The sequence below is a fragment of the Danio rerio genome, chromosome 18 (genome assembly GCF_052040795.2).
Source record: "Danio rerio strain M-AB ecotype USA chromosome 18, GRCz13ab, whole genome shotgun sequence".
In the NCBI taxonomy this organism is placed as follows: domain Eukaryota; kingdom Metazoa; phylum Chordata; class Actinopteri; order Cypriniformes; family Danionidae; genus Danio; species Danio rerio.
In genome coordinates, this window is record NC_141038.1 from 16,742,433 (window position 1) to 16,759,802 (window position 17,370).

Sequence of the window (17,370 nt, forward strand, 5' to 3'; positions counted from 1 at the left end):
AATGTGAAACTTTACATTCAATATAACCAATAATCATTTTCTAACAGTACAGCTGACTACAGCACATGAAATTCTTATCATTCTCACAATGTTATTAATAACTTAGTAAGTTATCGAAGTTTTACAATCAATGCTTTGTATTAGTTAACTTATTATATAAATAATTACACAAATTTTACAAGCTTATATTATATATTATATTATATTATATTATATTATATTATATTATATTATATTATATTATATTATATTATATTATATTATATTATATCATAGGCAGCACAGTGGAACAGTGGGTAGTGCTTTCGCCTCACAGCAAGATAGTCGCTGGTTCGAGCCCCAGCTGGGACAATTGGCATTTGTGTTTGGAGTTTGCATGTTCTCCCCGTGTTTGCGTGGGTTTTCTCCGGGTGCTCCGGTTTCCCCTATGGTCTAAATACATGAAAAAGCTAAATTGTCTGTAGTGTATGTGTGTGGATGGTTCTCAATGATGGGTTGCAGCTGGAAGGGCATCCGCTGCGTAAAAAACGTACTGGATAAGTTGGAGGTTCATTCCACTGTGGTGACCCTGGATTAATAAAGGGACTAAGCCAAAAAGAAAATTAATATATAAATGAGGATTATGAATATTATATTATATTATATTATATTATATTATATTATATTATATTATATTATATTATATTATATTATATTACGTTACGTTACGTTATAAAATTACCATGACCTGTGCCAGCTCGCTATACAGTCCTTATAATGCTGAGGTTATTCCTATATACTTTTTTACAACAGAAAGATGTGCACTATGCCTTTATATGCTTAAAAAAACTATAAACCACAACTCAGACAGTAGAAAGCTTGTGGTATATTGTGTGAAACATATTTCCTTCCATGTTTGATCATGTACGCCATATACATTTGCATTTGATACAGCAGGGGCCTGTACCATGAAGCCGAATTAGCTGGCTAGCCAGTTAAGTTTCATTTTAGTTTGCAGCAGTCTCAGGTTTTAGGTAACATAATAGCAGCACAACTTTGTTGCCATGGTACACTCTAAAATACGTTGAGTTATTTCTTTAACCCATTGGTTGAGTTAAAAAATATTGGGTTGCTTTGTTGGAATGTTTTATCCTTAACAACTATAATAGCTAAAAAAAAATTGGGTTAAAAAATGTAATTTCAAAACTCAACTGATGGAACAAACACAGAACAGCTGTGTTAATATGTGTACATAATGTTGTTTTGCTTTATAAAGTTTATTTAAGCTCTATCACCATATTATAGCAATTATTTTGTTATCAAATGTGTTTGGCTTTCTTTGTATCGACTGATTTTTATATCCATTTCTCTTACTGATACAAACGCATAATATATAATGGAGCATGGTATCATATGAGCTGAGCTGAACTTCCTTCATGGAACCTAAAAGCCAAAATTAGTGCAAACTAAATTGAAACTTAACTGGGTAGCCAGCTAAACCAGCTTTATGGTACAGGCCAAGGTTTTATGGGCTTCAGCTTGATTTAAAAAAAAAAAACCATCAGGTTAAATTTTCATAATTGAATTTGACTGTGTTGTTTATATAGTAAAATGAAACCTGAATCCCTCTTCAAGTAGTCAACCTCAAAAAACTACTGTTTTAATGACAAATTAGGGTCTTACCTGGTGCGCCCTCTCCTTTCATCGCCCTCATCAGTTCATTGGCTCTCTCTTGGCAGTGCAGAGATTCAAGCAGGTAAAGTACATAGTCATCAAACATGAGGTGAATCAGATGGAACGAGCCTGGAAATAAAAAGAATCCAATTAAACTACATTCTTTCAATTCAAGGCTTAAAACAAGCAATAAATGAAGGCTTTGAGGACTCTCCATATAAAGCATGGGCCAGACTTTAACTTAAATTTGATTCTCAAGTAAACAAAGAGATTTGATGTTGTTAACTGGTGTAAAACTGAACTGCATTTAAATAGTATGATCTCAAAACCAATTCAGAACCAAACCAGTGATAAATGAAGCCCTCCAAAAAGTACATGCCAGACACCGATTCAAACCTGAATCTAAAGCGGGATTATTGGAGCTAGGCTTATCAAATTAACTTGTTAAGTTATAAAATAAAATAAAAGTATACAAATAAAAGTTTCTTACCAAAAATACCTAGTGAATTTTTTATTGAATCAACTGCATATGATTAGAGTAAACAAATGTTTCAATCAAATTAAATAGCAAAAGGATTTTAAAGTTCAATAGGCAATAGGCAAATACTTTACAATAAAGTCTCATTAGTAAATAATAACTATGTTTACATGGACATCTGAATTGAATGATTTGCCTTAATCTGAATAAGACAATAATATGATTAAGGTGTTTACATGAGTTGCTTTTTGAATGTTCCTTTTATGATCCTGTTTTACATGTTATAGCACATAATTTGATTGACGTCATTGTGTCACTGCGCTATCCACATTTCCTCCAGAGTTTCATGTAATTTCGGGTGTTTAAATTTTAATTTGTTGACTTTAACTGCAGTTTGGCACTTTCACTTTCAATCAGAAACATTTCATGCATGCCCTCCGAGACAAACGAGATTTTGGAAGCAAGTATAAACTGCTGGAAGAGTGTAGTTTAAATGGAATTTAATACTGCACGTCAAATGGGCAAAAAAACTCTGCATTTTACGATGCAGGTGTCTGTGGTCCTTCACTGACTCGGTAAGAGCAGAGAATTATGTCAAACAGCCATGTGTATATAGCAAAATGCATTGAAAATCCTACACAATGGCGATAGTGGGATGTTTACATGTCTGTACTGCACTTCAATAATGCGACTGTAATCGGCATACTCCACATGTCTTAATTTGATTTCAATTTAGTTCAGTTATGACTTTAGTCGAATTAAGATAATCAAAAATCCCTGTTTACATGGTAGACTCTTAAGTACTCTTATTTCCCAGAGGACTAGCTCTTGGTTAGTTTCCATTCTGCTTTCCACTGTTCCCCCCATCATGTTATCCACCATTTTATCGATTTTTTTGTTTGTGTGTACTGTGTATATTAATTATATATTTATAGATATAAAATATATGTGTATATGAAACAAATTATACATAAATTTAAATATCTATGTAACAATTAGTATATAACAATGTATACATATGTAACAATAGTATATATGTAACTATGTATGTAACTATTGTATACTTTTATTTCCATCTATTATCAACTAAGAAATGATTAACATGTAAAAAATGCTCATGTTTGAACTATTTAGCAAGGCCCAATTATAAACACCACTGCAAATACAATGTGAATTTTCTTAAAAAAAATTTCGGAAAGTTAAATTATTAAGAGTATTTGAAGTGTCCATGTTATATCAGTATTGCGCATGTTCACTATCACAATATGTTGAACTACTGAATATCATCATATGTCTAACTGGAGCGCTTTAAATAATCAGATCTGAAAAAAAAACAAGTCAGAATCAAACTAGCGGTCCAACAGTAAACTCTAGAGAGTTACTGAAGCATATGATGCTTTGAGTCCATGTTCTGAATGAGATTGGGGAAGGAATTCATAAGGAGCATTGCACAATCCTCGCATTGTGTTCGCAACTCCAGCCACTATGTGCATAATAAACATTGCGGCTATTCAGCGGACTAGGCGCAATACTGCCCGGTCATAAAATGGGAAGAAGGGGGAAAGACTTGGTGGGGGTGAGCCTTTGTTAATTAGCTGTTTTGTACAGAGCGCTGCATTATCAAAACACTGCAACCAGCTGTGCCTTTGATATTCACAGACAGAGCTGACAGGGAGGGAGCCTTTACCTCTTTTATGGCCCTTCTTTCAGTTACTTTGCCATAGACAGCTAGGTGGTGTAAGCCAAGAGTTAGCAAAGCTGCCATCTTAGTTAAAAGTTGACACTTGGTGTTGTGGATTGGGAAACTCAAGCAGGGTCATTAACTGAGTAATTTTACTTGATCGCTTTGCTTAAGTATTATTTTTGTACATCACTCGGTTAAAATTCAAACGGATTACTTGTATTGTATTTGAACTTCTATTTAAAGTCTGTGTGAACAGAAAGCTGCCGAGACATTTATTTCAGTATGTTGATGTACCTCTATCTGAAACAGAATATTTAGTGGGGCGGGGATTTCTTTTGCGCATCATTTCCTCATAGCAAACTAACGGTAATAGGGGCATGGTTAAGGATATTAATATACAGTTGCTATGCAAGCAAGTGAATTAAATTGCACAGTTTAATTAGTCACTTTAAGAATAACAATGTGAGCTAGGTAAACAATACATTGTAAATTGTGATTTCACAATTTCACATTTTTCATATGAAATATAGTAGTCATTATTTATTTATTTTTTTTAATGAATGTGGCCTTGTAATCTTTAATCAAAAACCTTAACCTTCCTTCCTCTCTTGAAATGACTTCTTGTCCCTTCTGTCATGTGAGATGAAATAAGGGCGGGGCTATTTTGAGGGTCTGTTCCTCTTGTCAGAGGCAGTGGTTGAAAAATTGAGCAATACAGGATGGTTCCTCATGATTCCTCAATACAAGATCCAACAGAGATCCTGGAAAGTAATCTTTTACAACTGGGTGCCATTCAAATCTACCGCCATTTTGTTGCAAAACCCAACATTCAGTGATCCAATCAATTCCCATAGGATGGAATCAAGACCTGCCTTGAAGCCATTTCACTCAGATATTACCTTTTCATACAGACTTGCAGTTCTGAAGAAAATCGATTTTTTTTTCCTCCTCATACATTTAATTAAACATAAAGGGCTCTATTTTAATGATCTAGGCGCAAAGTCTAAATTGACTGGCGCAAAAGCATTGAGGGCAAAAATTGAAGGACGAAAAATACGTTTTGCAACCTGGCGCATGGTCTGACAGGGTGGTGCTTATTCTCTTAATGAGTTATGGGTATGTTTTGAGAATAAGCCAATCAGAGTCTCATCTCTCATTCCCTTTAAGAGTAAGTTGCATCGCACCATGGCGCACTTGCTTTTTACATGGCGGACTTTGTAAGTGGAAAAACTGAATGCTTCACTAGCAAGAAACAGTTAAACGGACCATCTGCAGCACGAGGGTAGAGAATGAGCCTCCTCCATTTAGCCTCTTTTCTATTCTCTTTACTTACACTTTATTTAACTCCTTTACTTTTGTAAAAAAAACGGTGATGTACGCACTCCACTTAAGACATCCATTAGCCTACATATTTAATTTTGTTTGTTAAGCACAAATATTTGTTTCAAAACCCTAAATTCAGTTCTAATTTCCAGCAAATGAATAAATGAACAATAATAACCAAGTGTGGTCAAACAACTGAGTTATATCCAAACATACGTCCTGCTCTTATGCCACACATAGTGATGCATACGTCTCCAAAACTCGACAGGTGGCCAAATCTAAACTTGTTTTTATTAAAGCAAATATAGATATGCATATGCTTATAACAATAACAAATGGAAATTGTCATGAGTAAACTGAAATACACAACCAAGATGAAGAAGGCATTGAGGTAGTGGTTTTTATATTTATGTAGAAAATAATACATTTTGTAACATTTTAATCCTTTTTTTTTCATTTGTAAAGATAATTGTGTATTGCTGTACATCCTGTGTGTATTAAACAATGTATAAGCGTTTTGGACCTGCATGGGTGCATAACTAACATGCTCTGCACTGGACTTTAGACCAGCATTCTGTTGGTCAATGGCGCGGTCTATTTCAGTTCCTCAAAATGTCAGCGCTCCAACAATGCGGCTTAGCACACCTCCTTTATACACCAGCACACACATTAGTCCTCAAAGTGGCACAAATGGATTTGCTATTTAAACAACGTGGTGCAAAACATGAAAATTACTGTTGCTCTGGTCTGAAAATAGCAACAAATCGCGCCATACACGTCTTGTGTCTTATTGCGCTGGATGTAAGACAGGGCCCAAAAAGTACTTGTTTTTTGCCTTTTATTTTCTTTAAATTTTCTTTAAATTTGGTAAGCACAAAACAGATGTGCTTACGTTGCATGCAAGAGCCAATGATGTTTAGTTTTAACATATTTTAAGCTTGTTATACAGCTTTGAAACAAAATTAAGACATCACTGTTTCTTTGGATTTACACTCTACAGTATTGTGTTTGATAAATGGTCATTTGTGATGACATTTCTCACAAAGGTAAAATAAAACAGCTGTCGTTTATAGATTTTTTTGCATAAAATAATAAAAAGTGCTGTGTTTTCAGGAATGTTTATATTAATTATTAACACATTAGCTATGCTTTCAACTACAACAAATGAAAACATTTGTTATTGTGACATTTTCTGTAAAAAAAAAAAGGCTTTATTGTACTTTGCATTAGAAGACGATTCGATATGATGAAACCAGAAGTTTATTTTTTACTAAGGTACTTTTATTTTTTAGTTCTTAAGTACATTTTTAAGCTGATTTCAATTGTATTTTTGGCAAAATATTTTTAATTTGAGTACTTTTAATTGAGAACATTTGTTTACACCCTCCTCCCATTTAAAAACAAAAAATTTAAAAACTGTTATTATTTAGACTAATTGAACAATTGTGCCGAAATGGTTTAGTCTGACTCACCAAAGCTTGGTGCACTATGCAGCGTCATATCCCGGATAACTCTTGTCCCAAAACACGACCACATGAGCAGGAACTGCTGAGCTACCCTCTTCAGAGATCCGGGTCTCTTCCCCGCCACCTAAAGGGAAAATTACCATGAGAAAAGCTTGGGGGAAGGCACAGGGGCCTTAACCTTTGGGTCCGCGCTGGGGTCTAACCCCCAAAAACCAAAAACATGTCAACAAGTCAACTATTTGATTTGCCCCTAAGGAAACACCCCTCCCATTGAACTATTGTCTGGTGGGTAGTAGAGGTTCCCATGGCAACCAGATTTACAAGCCCATATCTGGGCCCATAATGGGCGCAAAAAGGGGCCATGAAGACATCATTAAGTTGGGGAATTGCATCACGGAAGGTCTTAAGCATGTTGTGACGGCATTTAGACTTGCATAGGCTTGACACCTGCAGAGTTTTGACTGAATAAACATACAAACTGCTTTAGAATGGCTTTAATATAGGTCAAACATGAGGCATCCCATTTTGGTGTCTGCATCTAATTCAATTCACAAAAGTTATTTTACAAACAAGGAAAGCATATTTAAGGCAAGTTAATGTTAAGAATTTTTGAAAAATAAAATGTGGGTGAAATGCTGAATCCTAATTCAACTAAACAATATAATATAATATAATATAATATAATATAATATAATATAATATAATATAATATAATATAATATAATATAATATAATATAATATAATATAATATAATATAAATGATTAATTCCTAATTTTATGGACTGTACACCTACCCTCACAACACATCTCTCCACCATAGAGTCCAGCCACTCGATGTAGGCTTCAATTGGAGACTGGTCCTCTAGCAGTCTGTCAAATTCTTGATACACTGTGAAGAGATTTACAACACATTTGACAAAGAGCTTCTGCTTTCAAATTCAGCCTGTAAACTTTGCTAACACGCTCAAAACAGTGTTTATGCAGTGATGCCACAAAAGAACCATTTTGGGTCCCATAAATAACCCCTGATTCTTAAAAGAATTTTTTTTTAATAATCTAAAGAATCTATTCCCACTATTAGCAATCTTCTTTGGAGCATAAAGAGTTAACGGATCGTTGTAGAACAAAATATAGTTCCATTTGTCAGTCTACTTGCACAAAAGTCAATATTAAACTGGAAACAAAAAGCAGCTTATTTATACATCTAATGGGATGATTAAACATTTGGAACTGGAGGAAATCAAATTCTACCTAAAAATGATAATTCAATAAAATCTGGCAACCTTTCATAGAGTTTTTTTAAAGACATCAATTCTGCAGGAAATATTTAAAATGCAGAGAAATAAACTAATTTAGGTTAAAGCTGAAGGTCAGTATTTTTTGTATCATTATTTAATTATTGTTATTATTATTATTATTTTTATTATTATCATTATTAATTTTAGTATTATTATCATTATTGTTATAATTATTGTTATCATCATCATTATTATTATCAGCATCATCATCATTAATTTTATTAATATAATAATAATAATAATAAGAAGAATAAGAATAATATGTATAATTATAATTATTATCATCATAATTATTATTATTATTATTATTATAATCAGCATTATTTATTGTATTTATCTAATATTAGTTTACTACGGTTAGTTTGTGCCTTGTATTGCCAATTGTTGTGTATATGTTTATTGGACCAAATTTGTAAGTCATTGTGTTTGAATGTTTAAAAAAACAATAAAAAAGTTATTAAAAAATGCTTTGATATTTTTTTAATAAATGATGCCAATAAACAACATTAGTTTCTAGGAGTGTACATTATTAGAAAAATCCCCATTGGCATCGATTTGAGTTCTCTGTATGAATTGCGTGGAGAGGAGCTCCGATTCACTCTTTGAGGATGACATGACAGAATCTCTGAACTTTGACCTGATCAGTCATGTGAGAGGCTGACGCTGAAATGAATTCGAAATGCTCCTCGGGGTGTCAAACTGTGAGGGTTAACCTCTCAGTGTCTGTGCTTAAAGCTGGTCTCTCATGGTCGTGGGAATGATTCAGCGCTGGTTGACAGCTACTGTGTGAAATCCCAAACATAAAGCAGCAGGGCTTTTAACACAGCGCCGCGTGTGATTTTTTGCAGTAATAACTCTGCAAGTACACTTATAAATAACTCCCCATCGATTTCTGCTAGTTTTTTCCCCCATGTAAATCTAATTCTAAAGCGCACGTCCTCACATTGGATGATGAGTCTCCTCTGGTCTTCTCTGGAGTCTTCCATAGTATAAAGAGTTTGTTTAGTGATGCTGTTGAGGTCTACGTTCCTCCAGTCCTCGAGCATCTGAAAGGTGATGTCTGCACTGTGGATCACTGTTCGAGAGGCCTGCGAAAGCAACCAATTAGTTGTGCATGTATGAAAACATGATGCAGAAGGTTAAGGACAGTTTTTTTTTTTTGTAAAACACCATTTTTGAAGGATACATTTCTATATTTACAGTTAAAGTCAGAATTTGTATTCCTCCTGAATTATTAGCCCATCTGTTTTTTTAATTTCTGTTTTCTAAACATAATAGGCTCTATTTTAAACATAATAGGCTGTATTTTAGGTATCTAGGCACAAAGTCTAAAGTGCATGGCGTTAAAGCATTTAGGGCATGTCCGAATCCAGTTTTGCTGTTTTAACCCTCTACGCTTGGTGTTGCCATATAAACATAAACATATTTATGTTCATTTTCCTGCCACTGTTTCTTTAAGACCGAAGTTCTATTTTTTTTTTTGTTGGAAAGAGAAGCCCTTAGTTTAGCCATTGATGTGCTTTGGTTAAGTCACATGACGTACAGTGTTTTTCTGTGGTGGGATTTCTGATAGGCTGGCGGTTATTGTGAGTAGTTGATGAATGCAAATGAAAATGTCAATAAAAACACAGGATCAACTTTGAGACATCACCTCCAGTAAGTTATGATGCAATTAAATCAATTAAATCAAAACAAACAACAATTCAAGCAACACAATTATTAATTATAAGGAAAGTTCAACATTTTTAGAAAACATTTTAAAGTTAGATACACTATAGGACATTGTAGCCACATGGCAACATATTAAAGTATCTTGAAAAGAAAAAATTCCCAGAAGGAAAATATGGTTAAATATTTTATTTATAGATCTGTCATAATGTATGCAGTTGAGGGTTAACAACGGAAAAATAAGCTCTGCGCCCTGGCGCATCATCTAACAGGGTTGTGCTTATTCTCTTAATGAGTTATGGATGTGTTTTGAGCAGAACCAATCAGTCTCATCTCCCATTCCCTTTAAGAATCAGTTGTCACGCCATGGCGCATATGCTATTTACATCATATTTGTTTTAATTTTCATATTTAAAGATAATTGTATGTTGCTGTACATCCTGTGTGTATTAAGCAATGTGTAAGCGTTTGGACTTGCATAGGTGCATAACTTACGCGCTCTGCGCTGGACTGTAGACCAGCTTTCTGTTGGTCAATGGCGTGGTCTATTTCAGTTCCTCAAAATACACCAATAATACACCAAAACACACCAATAATGCGCCTCCTTTTTAGACCAGGACAACAATGAGTCCACAAAATGGCACAAATGGATTTGCTATTTAAACAACGTGGTGCAAAACATGAAAATTACTGTTGCGCTGGTTTGAAAATAGCAACAAATTGTGCCAAACACGTTTTGTATCTTATTGTGCCGGGTGTATGATAGGGCCCTATAATTTTAATATCTAATTTCTAAATAACTGATTACTTTTATTTTTGTCATAATGACAGTCCATAATATTTTACTAGATATTTTTCAAGAAACTAGTTTTCAGCTTAAAGTGACATTTAAAGGCTTAAGTTGGTTAATTATGTTAATTAGGCAAGTCATAGTATAACGATAGTTTGTTAAAGACAATCAAAAATAAATATAGCTCACGGCAGTTAATAATATTGACCTCAAAATGGTTTTAAAAAATTAAAAACTGCTTTTATTTTTGCCTAAATAAAACAAATGAGACTTATATTATAGGAGATACTGTGAAAATGCCTTGCTCTGTTAAACTGGAGGGCTAATAATTTTATGTAGTTTGCAGTCTGATGTTTGAGAAAATGTACTATAAGGGGTCACTAATTTGATCATACTGAATTGTATCTTCAATACATCCTGGTGTGAGACAGCAGAAATGAATAAAAACAACACAAATAATAAAAAACAAATAGCTTGAGAGCGAGTTATCTTCATTGTTGGACACTTATCTTCACACAGTGGTATTTATTTTATTATTAAATTATGAATAATATATTTTTTTCTCAAACTTGTTAGACATTAAAGATAAATATATATGGTTTTTACACCAAAAGACAACAAAAGTTTACAATTATATAATGGCTACAAAAAATCAACAGTTGAATATCATGAGATTCAGAGGGGTCGAGTCATATGATCTTGAAGTTTTCAGTGACAAAATATATTAAGCTATTATATTTTTAGAAATATATAGATGACTTTTTTATTTAAATAGCCTCTTGGAAAATTAGGTATGAGGTATTCATTAATGTTTTTAGGGTTTTCTTTTTAATTTCAAAGAGCTGTAATTTATTGAACTATTCATGAGACAGTTTTAAGATTTGGCTGAAAAAAGTTTTTAAAAAATTAATAATAGCAGTTTTTATAACAAAAGATCCATAGAAGACGTAAAAATGTGACAAACCACCTGTACAAACACCTTTCTTTCTCTCTCTCTCTCTCTCTCTCTCTCTCTCTCTCTCAAAAAAAAAACTCCCTACTTACTCTAGCACTAAATTCTTTAAAGTGCTCTGTATAATTATCACTTCTTTTGTATATTGCCTCTACTTTTAAAATCGCTGTATGCCTCCTCAATTGTAAGCCGCTTTGGACAAAAGCATCTGCTATATGACTAAATATAAATGTAATGTCTAAAAAAGATTGACTGCATTTTAAATGACAACACTAATTACATTCCTTATTGTCATGTGTGACACTAAACATACAATGTTACATCAACAACCCATATATTAATCATAAAAAATATACCTGACAGAGGTGGTTTAATGATGTTTGTCGTTTGAGTATCTGAGAAAATCTTCTTGACACTGAGAATAAGAAAGTATAAATGTATGGTCAACAATAATTGTAGGATGAATTAATTAGGATGCTTTTGAGAGTGTTAAAAACATTAGCTCATACATTCAAACTTAATGTTGCGCAGGTTTTCGGGCAGGTCATGTAAAGCCACCTTCAGCCACTCGTCCAGCTGCTTGGCAAACTTCCTGATCACCTGAGTGAGGCTGCAGATTCCAAACACACACACAAGGATAAAATGTTGTTTACTAAAGGGTTTTATCATACATAACAAAGGATGCTCTGACACAATTACATTTCATGCGTCACTGACAGGAAATCTACTTTAACGTAATTACTCTGACGAAAAAGTTAGATATGCAGATAATGCTAGCAATGATCCTTAAGGAAATAGTATTTAAGGTATTTACTTAGCTTAAGAGATGAATTCCAAGCTGTCAGATTTATTTATTTATTTATTTATTTTAACAAATGTACCAGAGGCAATTCTGAAGATGCTGAAGGTGAAATTGAATATATAAATATGAACAAAACTTTAGCTGCTTTGACCATATATATTTTAACCTGACTGTCTGACTATCTTTCCTGTAGATGATTTTTTATTTGACTAAATTACCAACCAAAATTTGACAGATCAAATCAAAAGTAATGCTTTTCTAACATTAAAGAAAAAATTTTGATAATCTTGACAAATCTTCATTATCATTATCCAATTAAATTGTGACTTGTGGAGGTGCACATTGATGGATTTACTCTTTAGTGTTTAGACTCTCAGCAGTGAATATTAAACCACACTGACCTGAACTGAACTTAATCTCTGTAAAACTGAACTGACAGTGTTTTAATTCACTTTAATCTTCTATGTGAAGCTGCTTTGATAGAATCTACATTGTAAAAGCGCTATAGAAAAAAGATGAATAGAAAATTTAATTGAATCTTATGTAACTTCATATGTCAGTTGATATCACCAAACTTACAGTACTTTTGTGTCAGATTCTTTCGTTCATCCACTTAATATAGGTTCACCGATTCTCAGTCCAGTCAGTTGTGACAAATAAAATCCTCTTCTGTTATGATTTTTATTTTCCCTAATTTAAAACCTATTTCACCCGGAATTCTTTAACATTTAAATTGTATATAGTTTATTTTGCCCACAATGCAAGTGTGATTTATATCTGTTATACCTCTCCAAGTTAAAACACACACATGTTTGTTTTTGGGAATTACAAGGACCTTCCATAAGTTTCGATAATTTTTTTATACTGTACAAACTGTATTTTCTTTCGCCCCACCTCAACCACGCCCATAGCCAGGGGAGGTTTGTGTGGTTTGAAAGACCCACCCCTCACTGACTAAAGTCCAGAACCTGTCCCATACATGAGCTCATTTTTCCTATTTTGACTGCTATCTATGCCATAATAAACTGTGAAAATAACCCATCAAAAACGGCTTAAAGACCAAGTGGAATTATGTGTTGGCTCTCGGTACAGAATTTGAGACACCGAATTTAGCATGGCGTAATTTTTCATACTGAAGTCATGCCGTGCTAAATTCGGTTTGGAAAGTCGAATGTGCTGGCCAGTTATAATTTGTCTAATAAATGACAATAGTCTACATTTTTTAAATTTAAAACTTTAACAGATTGCTATTTTTTTCATATCATATACTGTGTAATACGTTTGTATTTTAAAAATAAGTGTTATATTCATATTTCTCTATTCTAAATCTTTAGGTACATCAAAAAGTGTAGTTGATGACCATTTGCCAAGCTAATCCAGCAAAAAATAGTGCTTAAAATGTCACTAAAATGCAGTATTTGAACCTAATAATTAAATAGAAAATGATGCAAATAACTGCAAAAAGGTCCAATTTGTGTGAAAAAAAGTACCAAGCCTTTCACCAGACTGGCTACGGGCCTGCCAACCCTCTCCCTAAATACAACCCTCACAGGAAAATGCAGGCAATATCCTGATAATTCCCCTACTCCTTGTAACGTCATACCCATGTCATTACACAAATTAGTGTCCTGATATGTCACAAAAACATGAGCACACACACACACATGCAATGCACCACTGCCAATGGTATCCATTACCAAATTTTTTAAAATTGTTATCATATTCGAAATATGTACTGTCTGATGATGTCACTATAAACAAAAACATACTATACTAAAGTCGGAATAAGATTTCAGTTCACTTGGATTTTAATGAACTGATAACTTTCATGCATTGAACACCAGACTTTTATGTTATGGTTAGAAGAATACGTCTAAATAAATAAAGTGTTTGCAAAAAATACAAGGATGAGTGTGACTTTCTATTAAACAAAATTAAAATAAGCAGGAATGGGGCTCACCTGTCAGGCAGAGCTTGTAGGACGGTGGGCATGAGGACGCCTGAGATGGCCTTGTACAATATGGAGTCACACACACCCACTATGTTGACCACTGTAGAAGAGCCCAGGACAGGGAGCATGTGGGGCGGCATGCCCTGCCAAAAGTGCAACAGGAAGCTCTGAACCTGCCCATGTAAACAAACACAAATAAACATGAAGATAAAACAGCATCAGCATCACCCTAAACGTTTCCTATAATCAAAAACAACATTTAAAAGGGGATTTTTGCATGAAAATGAAATATGCCAAAATTTCACCCCTTAAAGCACACCCCTCCGCACAGTTTTGCTCTAACCCTAATCAAACACAGCTGATCCAACTAATCAAGGTGTTCAAGACTACTAGACACTATTAAGCAGGTGTGAGTTGGAGGTGGTTGGAGCTAAACTATGCAGAGCTGCGGCCCTCCAGGAATTGAGTTTGAGACCATTGCCTTAAAGCGAAAATTCAGCCAAAACTGAAAATGACCTCATTATTTACTCTCCCATATGAGTATCTTTCTTCTGTTTAACACAAAAACAGATGACTTGATGAATGCTGATTGCTGGGAGCCATTGACTTTCATAGTTAAATAAAAACATACCATGGAAGTACTATACAGTACCAGCATTCTTCAAAATATCTTCTTTTGTGCTCATCAGAAGAAATCAATTCAACTCAATTGAGGAATGAGTAAATATACATTTTTTGGGGTCCTTAACCCTTTTACTGCATGCATTATGATAGATCTATAAATAAAATATTTGACTGTTTTTCTTTTCTTAGAATGGCTTAACTTGGGGAATTGTTTTAAGGTACTTATGTACAACGTCTATAGTGGATCTAACTTAAAATGTCTAATTTACATTTACATTTAGTCATTTAGCAGACGCTTTTATCCAAAGCGACTTACAAATGAGGACAAGGAATCAATTTACACAACTATAAGAGCAACAATGAATAAGTGCTGTAGGCAAGTTTCAGGTATGTACAGAAAGTGTAAGAAGCAAAACATTAGTCATTTTTATTTTTATTTTTTTTAGTAGTTAGTGGAGGAGCCAGAGAGGAAATTGCAGATTAGGAAGGAAAGTGGAGACTAAATAGTTGAGTTTTTAGTCATTTTTTGAAGACAGCAAGTGACTCTGCCGTTCTGATGCAGTTAGGGAGTTCATTCCACCAACTGGGCAGATTGAGCGCGAGAATTTAGTTTTTTTCTTTGAGCGAGAATACTTTTAGTGGATCTAACTTAAAAATGTTTTCTAAAAATGTTGAACTTTCCTTATTATTAATAATTGTGTTGTTTGAAATGTAGTTTGTTTATATAATTTATTTAATTACAACAAACAACTATCTTGACTAAAACCTTTTTTGAATTGTGAATATGTCATCATAACTTACTGGAGGTGATGTCTCAGATTTTTTTGAGGATCTGACATAAGTTGATCCTTTGTTTTTATTGACGTTTTCATTTGCATTCAGCATCTACTCACAATAAACAGCAGCCTGTCAGAAATCATTCCACAGAAAAACACTGCAGGTTATGTGACTTAACCAAAGCCCACCATTGGCTAAACTAAGGTCTTCTCTTTCCAATAAATAAATTAGAATGTTAGCCTTAAAGAAACAGCGGCAGGGAAATGAACATAAATATAATGTTGCCATATGGCAACATCATCCGGTAGAGGGTTAAAGTTGTTCTAAACCTGTGTGAGTATTTTTATCCACATAACAGACACCAAAACATTTAAGTATGCAAACAGGTCCCTAAAGGATCTTTTTTTTCCCCCCTACCCAATGGGGATCAGCAATGGTTTGTTTACCCGCATTCTTCAAAATATGTCTTATTCAAATATGACTCTTTTTGTCTAATGGTAGAAAATCATACAGGTTTGGAACAACTTGAGGGTGAGTGAATTTTAATTTGAATGCTTCTCTCTTTAGAGCGTCATAATGCAGAACAATTACAATAAACAATCCTGTGTAAAATAAAAAGTACTGTCATCATTATTTGGTAACATTTTACAATAAGGTTGTATTAGTTTAAGCTAGTTAATGCTTGTTAACATGATCAAACAATGCAAAATACATGTATTACAGTATTTGTTCATGTTAGTTAACATTAGTTAATAAAATTACAGTTGTTCATTGTTAGTTCATGTTAACTCACGGTGCATTAACTCTCATGTTATCAAGCATGAACTTGGATGTTAATAATGTATTAGTAAATGTTGATTTATGATTAATAAATGCTGTTCAAGTATTGTTAATACATCATTCATGTTAGTAAATGCATTAATAAACCTTATTGTAAAGTGTGACCTTTTATTTTTATAATAAAATCATTATTTTCCTCATTAAATATCCAATTTCCCTGAAATTCTTTCAGATTAATGTTTACATTTACGTTACTGTTAAATTTGTGTGATTTTTGCTAGTTAATGCCATTTTCTTTTCTTTTTTATTCTTAAAAGTAAGGGAATTTGGATCCACTTTCTGTGCTGCAATCAATAGATAGTTAAAATAAATAAAATCCAGCCTATTTTACAATGTAGAACTCAGTTTAGAAATACAACAGGATGATGAAGTAAAGTTGGAACATCATTGAGTAGTTTCAAAGCTGTATGATCTCCTTTTTATCTGCAGAACAGATTGAAAATATATAGATATTTTGAAAAATGTATGCAAAATATCCTCTTTGACGTCCAATAGGTTTGAAACATCATTCTATTTTCGCATCTCGTTAAAACATCCAAATGCATTATCCTGGAGGCTCTATCTACTGGACATTATCAGTTTGGAATATACCACAGCCAAAATAAATGGTGCCATTAAAAAACTGTACAATTTTGGTTACATATGAGAGAGACTCTATCAGATGTTTCAATCCTGATTTTGTACCTATTATTACAGTATTACTGTTTTTATTTTACTTTATTTCATTAAAAAAATGTTGGGTGGATCTCGGGCTTTGTTTAAAATCTAAATGTTCAATTAAAAAAAAAAAAAATTAAAAAAAAGCATCCAAATGTCACCCAAAAAAAGAAACAAAAAGCTCACCTCATCGAAGTTGGCGCGTATGACAGTATCCAGTATCCTCTGGCAGTGAGTTCTGTACATCATAATAAAGGTCGAGACCTTGTGCAGGAAAAAAAAAGCTCATTTAAATGACTTTTCTAACACTTTCCCATAGAGAACCACACCATCTCTTAATGATGTCATAGCAGATTCATCCCTGACTCATACATTAATAAGCCACTAAAAAAGCCCCTTATACTAA

The 17,370-nt window shown here is 33.5% G+C and overlaps 1 protein-coding gene across 4 annotated transcripts in view; it reads right to left on the reverse strand.

Annotated features, from left to right (window-relative positions):
- Positions 1-17,370, reverse strand: part of rfx4 (regulatory factor X, 4) — a 40,408-nt gene that overhangs the window by 13,484 nt on the left and 9,554 nt on the right. For all 4 annotated transcript variants that reach the window (XM_087291835.1, XM_087291833.1, XM_087291834.1 and 1 more), the window contains 8 exon segments: positions 17,151-17,228; positions 14,076-14,239; positions 11,823-11,923; positions 11,670-11,728; positions 8,847-8,991; positions 7,400-7,494; positions 6,611-6,728; positions 1,663-1,782 (listed from right to left, as the gene is read on the reverse strand). In XM_087291835.1, coding sequence (XP_087147961.1) covers positions 1,663-1,782; positions 6,611-6,728; positions 7,400-7,494; positions 8,847-8,991; positions 11,670-11,728; positions 11,823-11,923; positions 14,076-14,239; positions 17,151-17,228 — 880 coding nt within the window.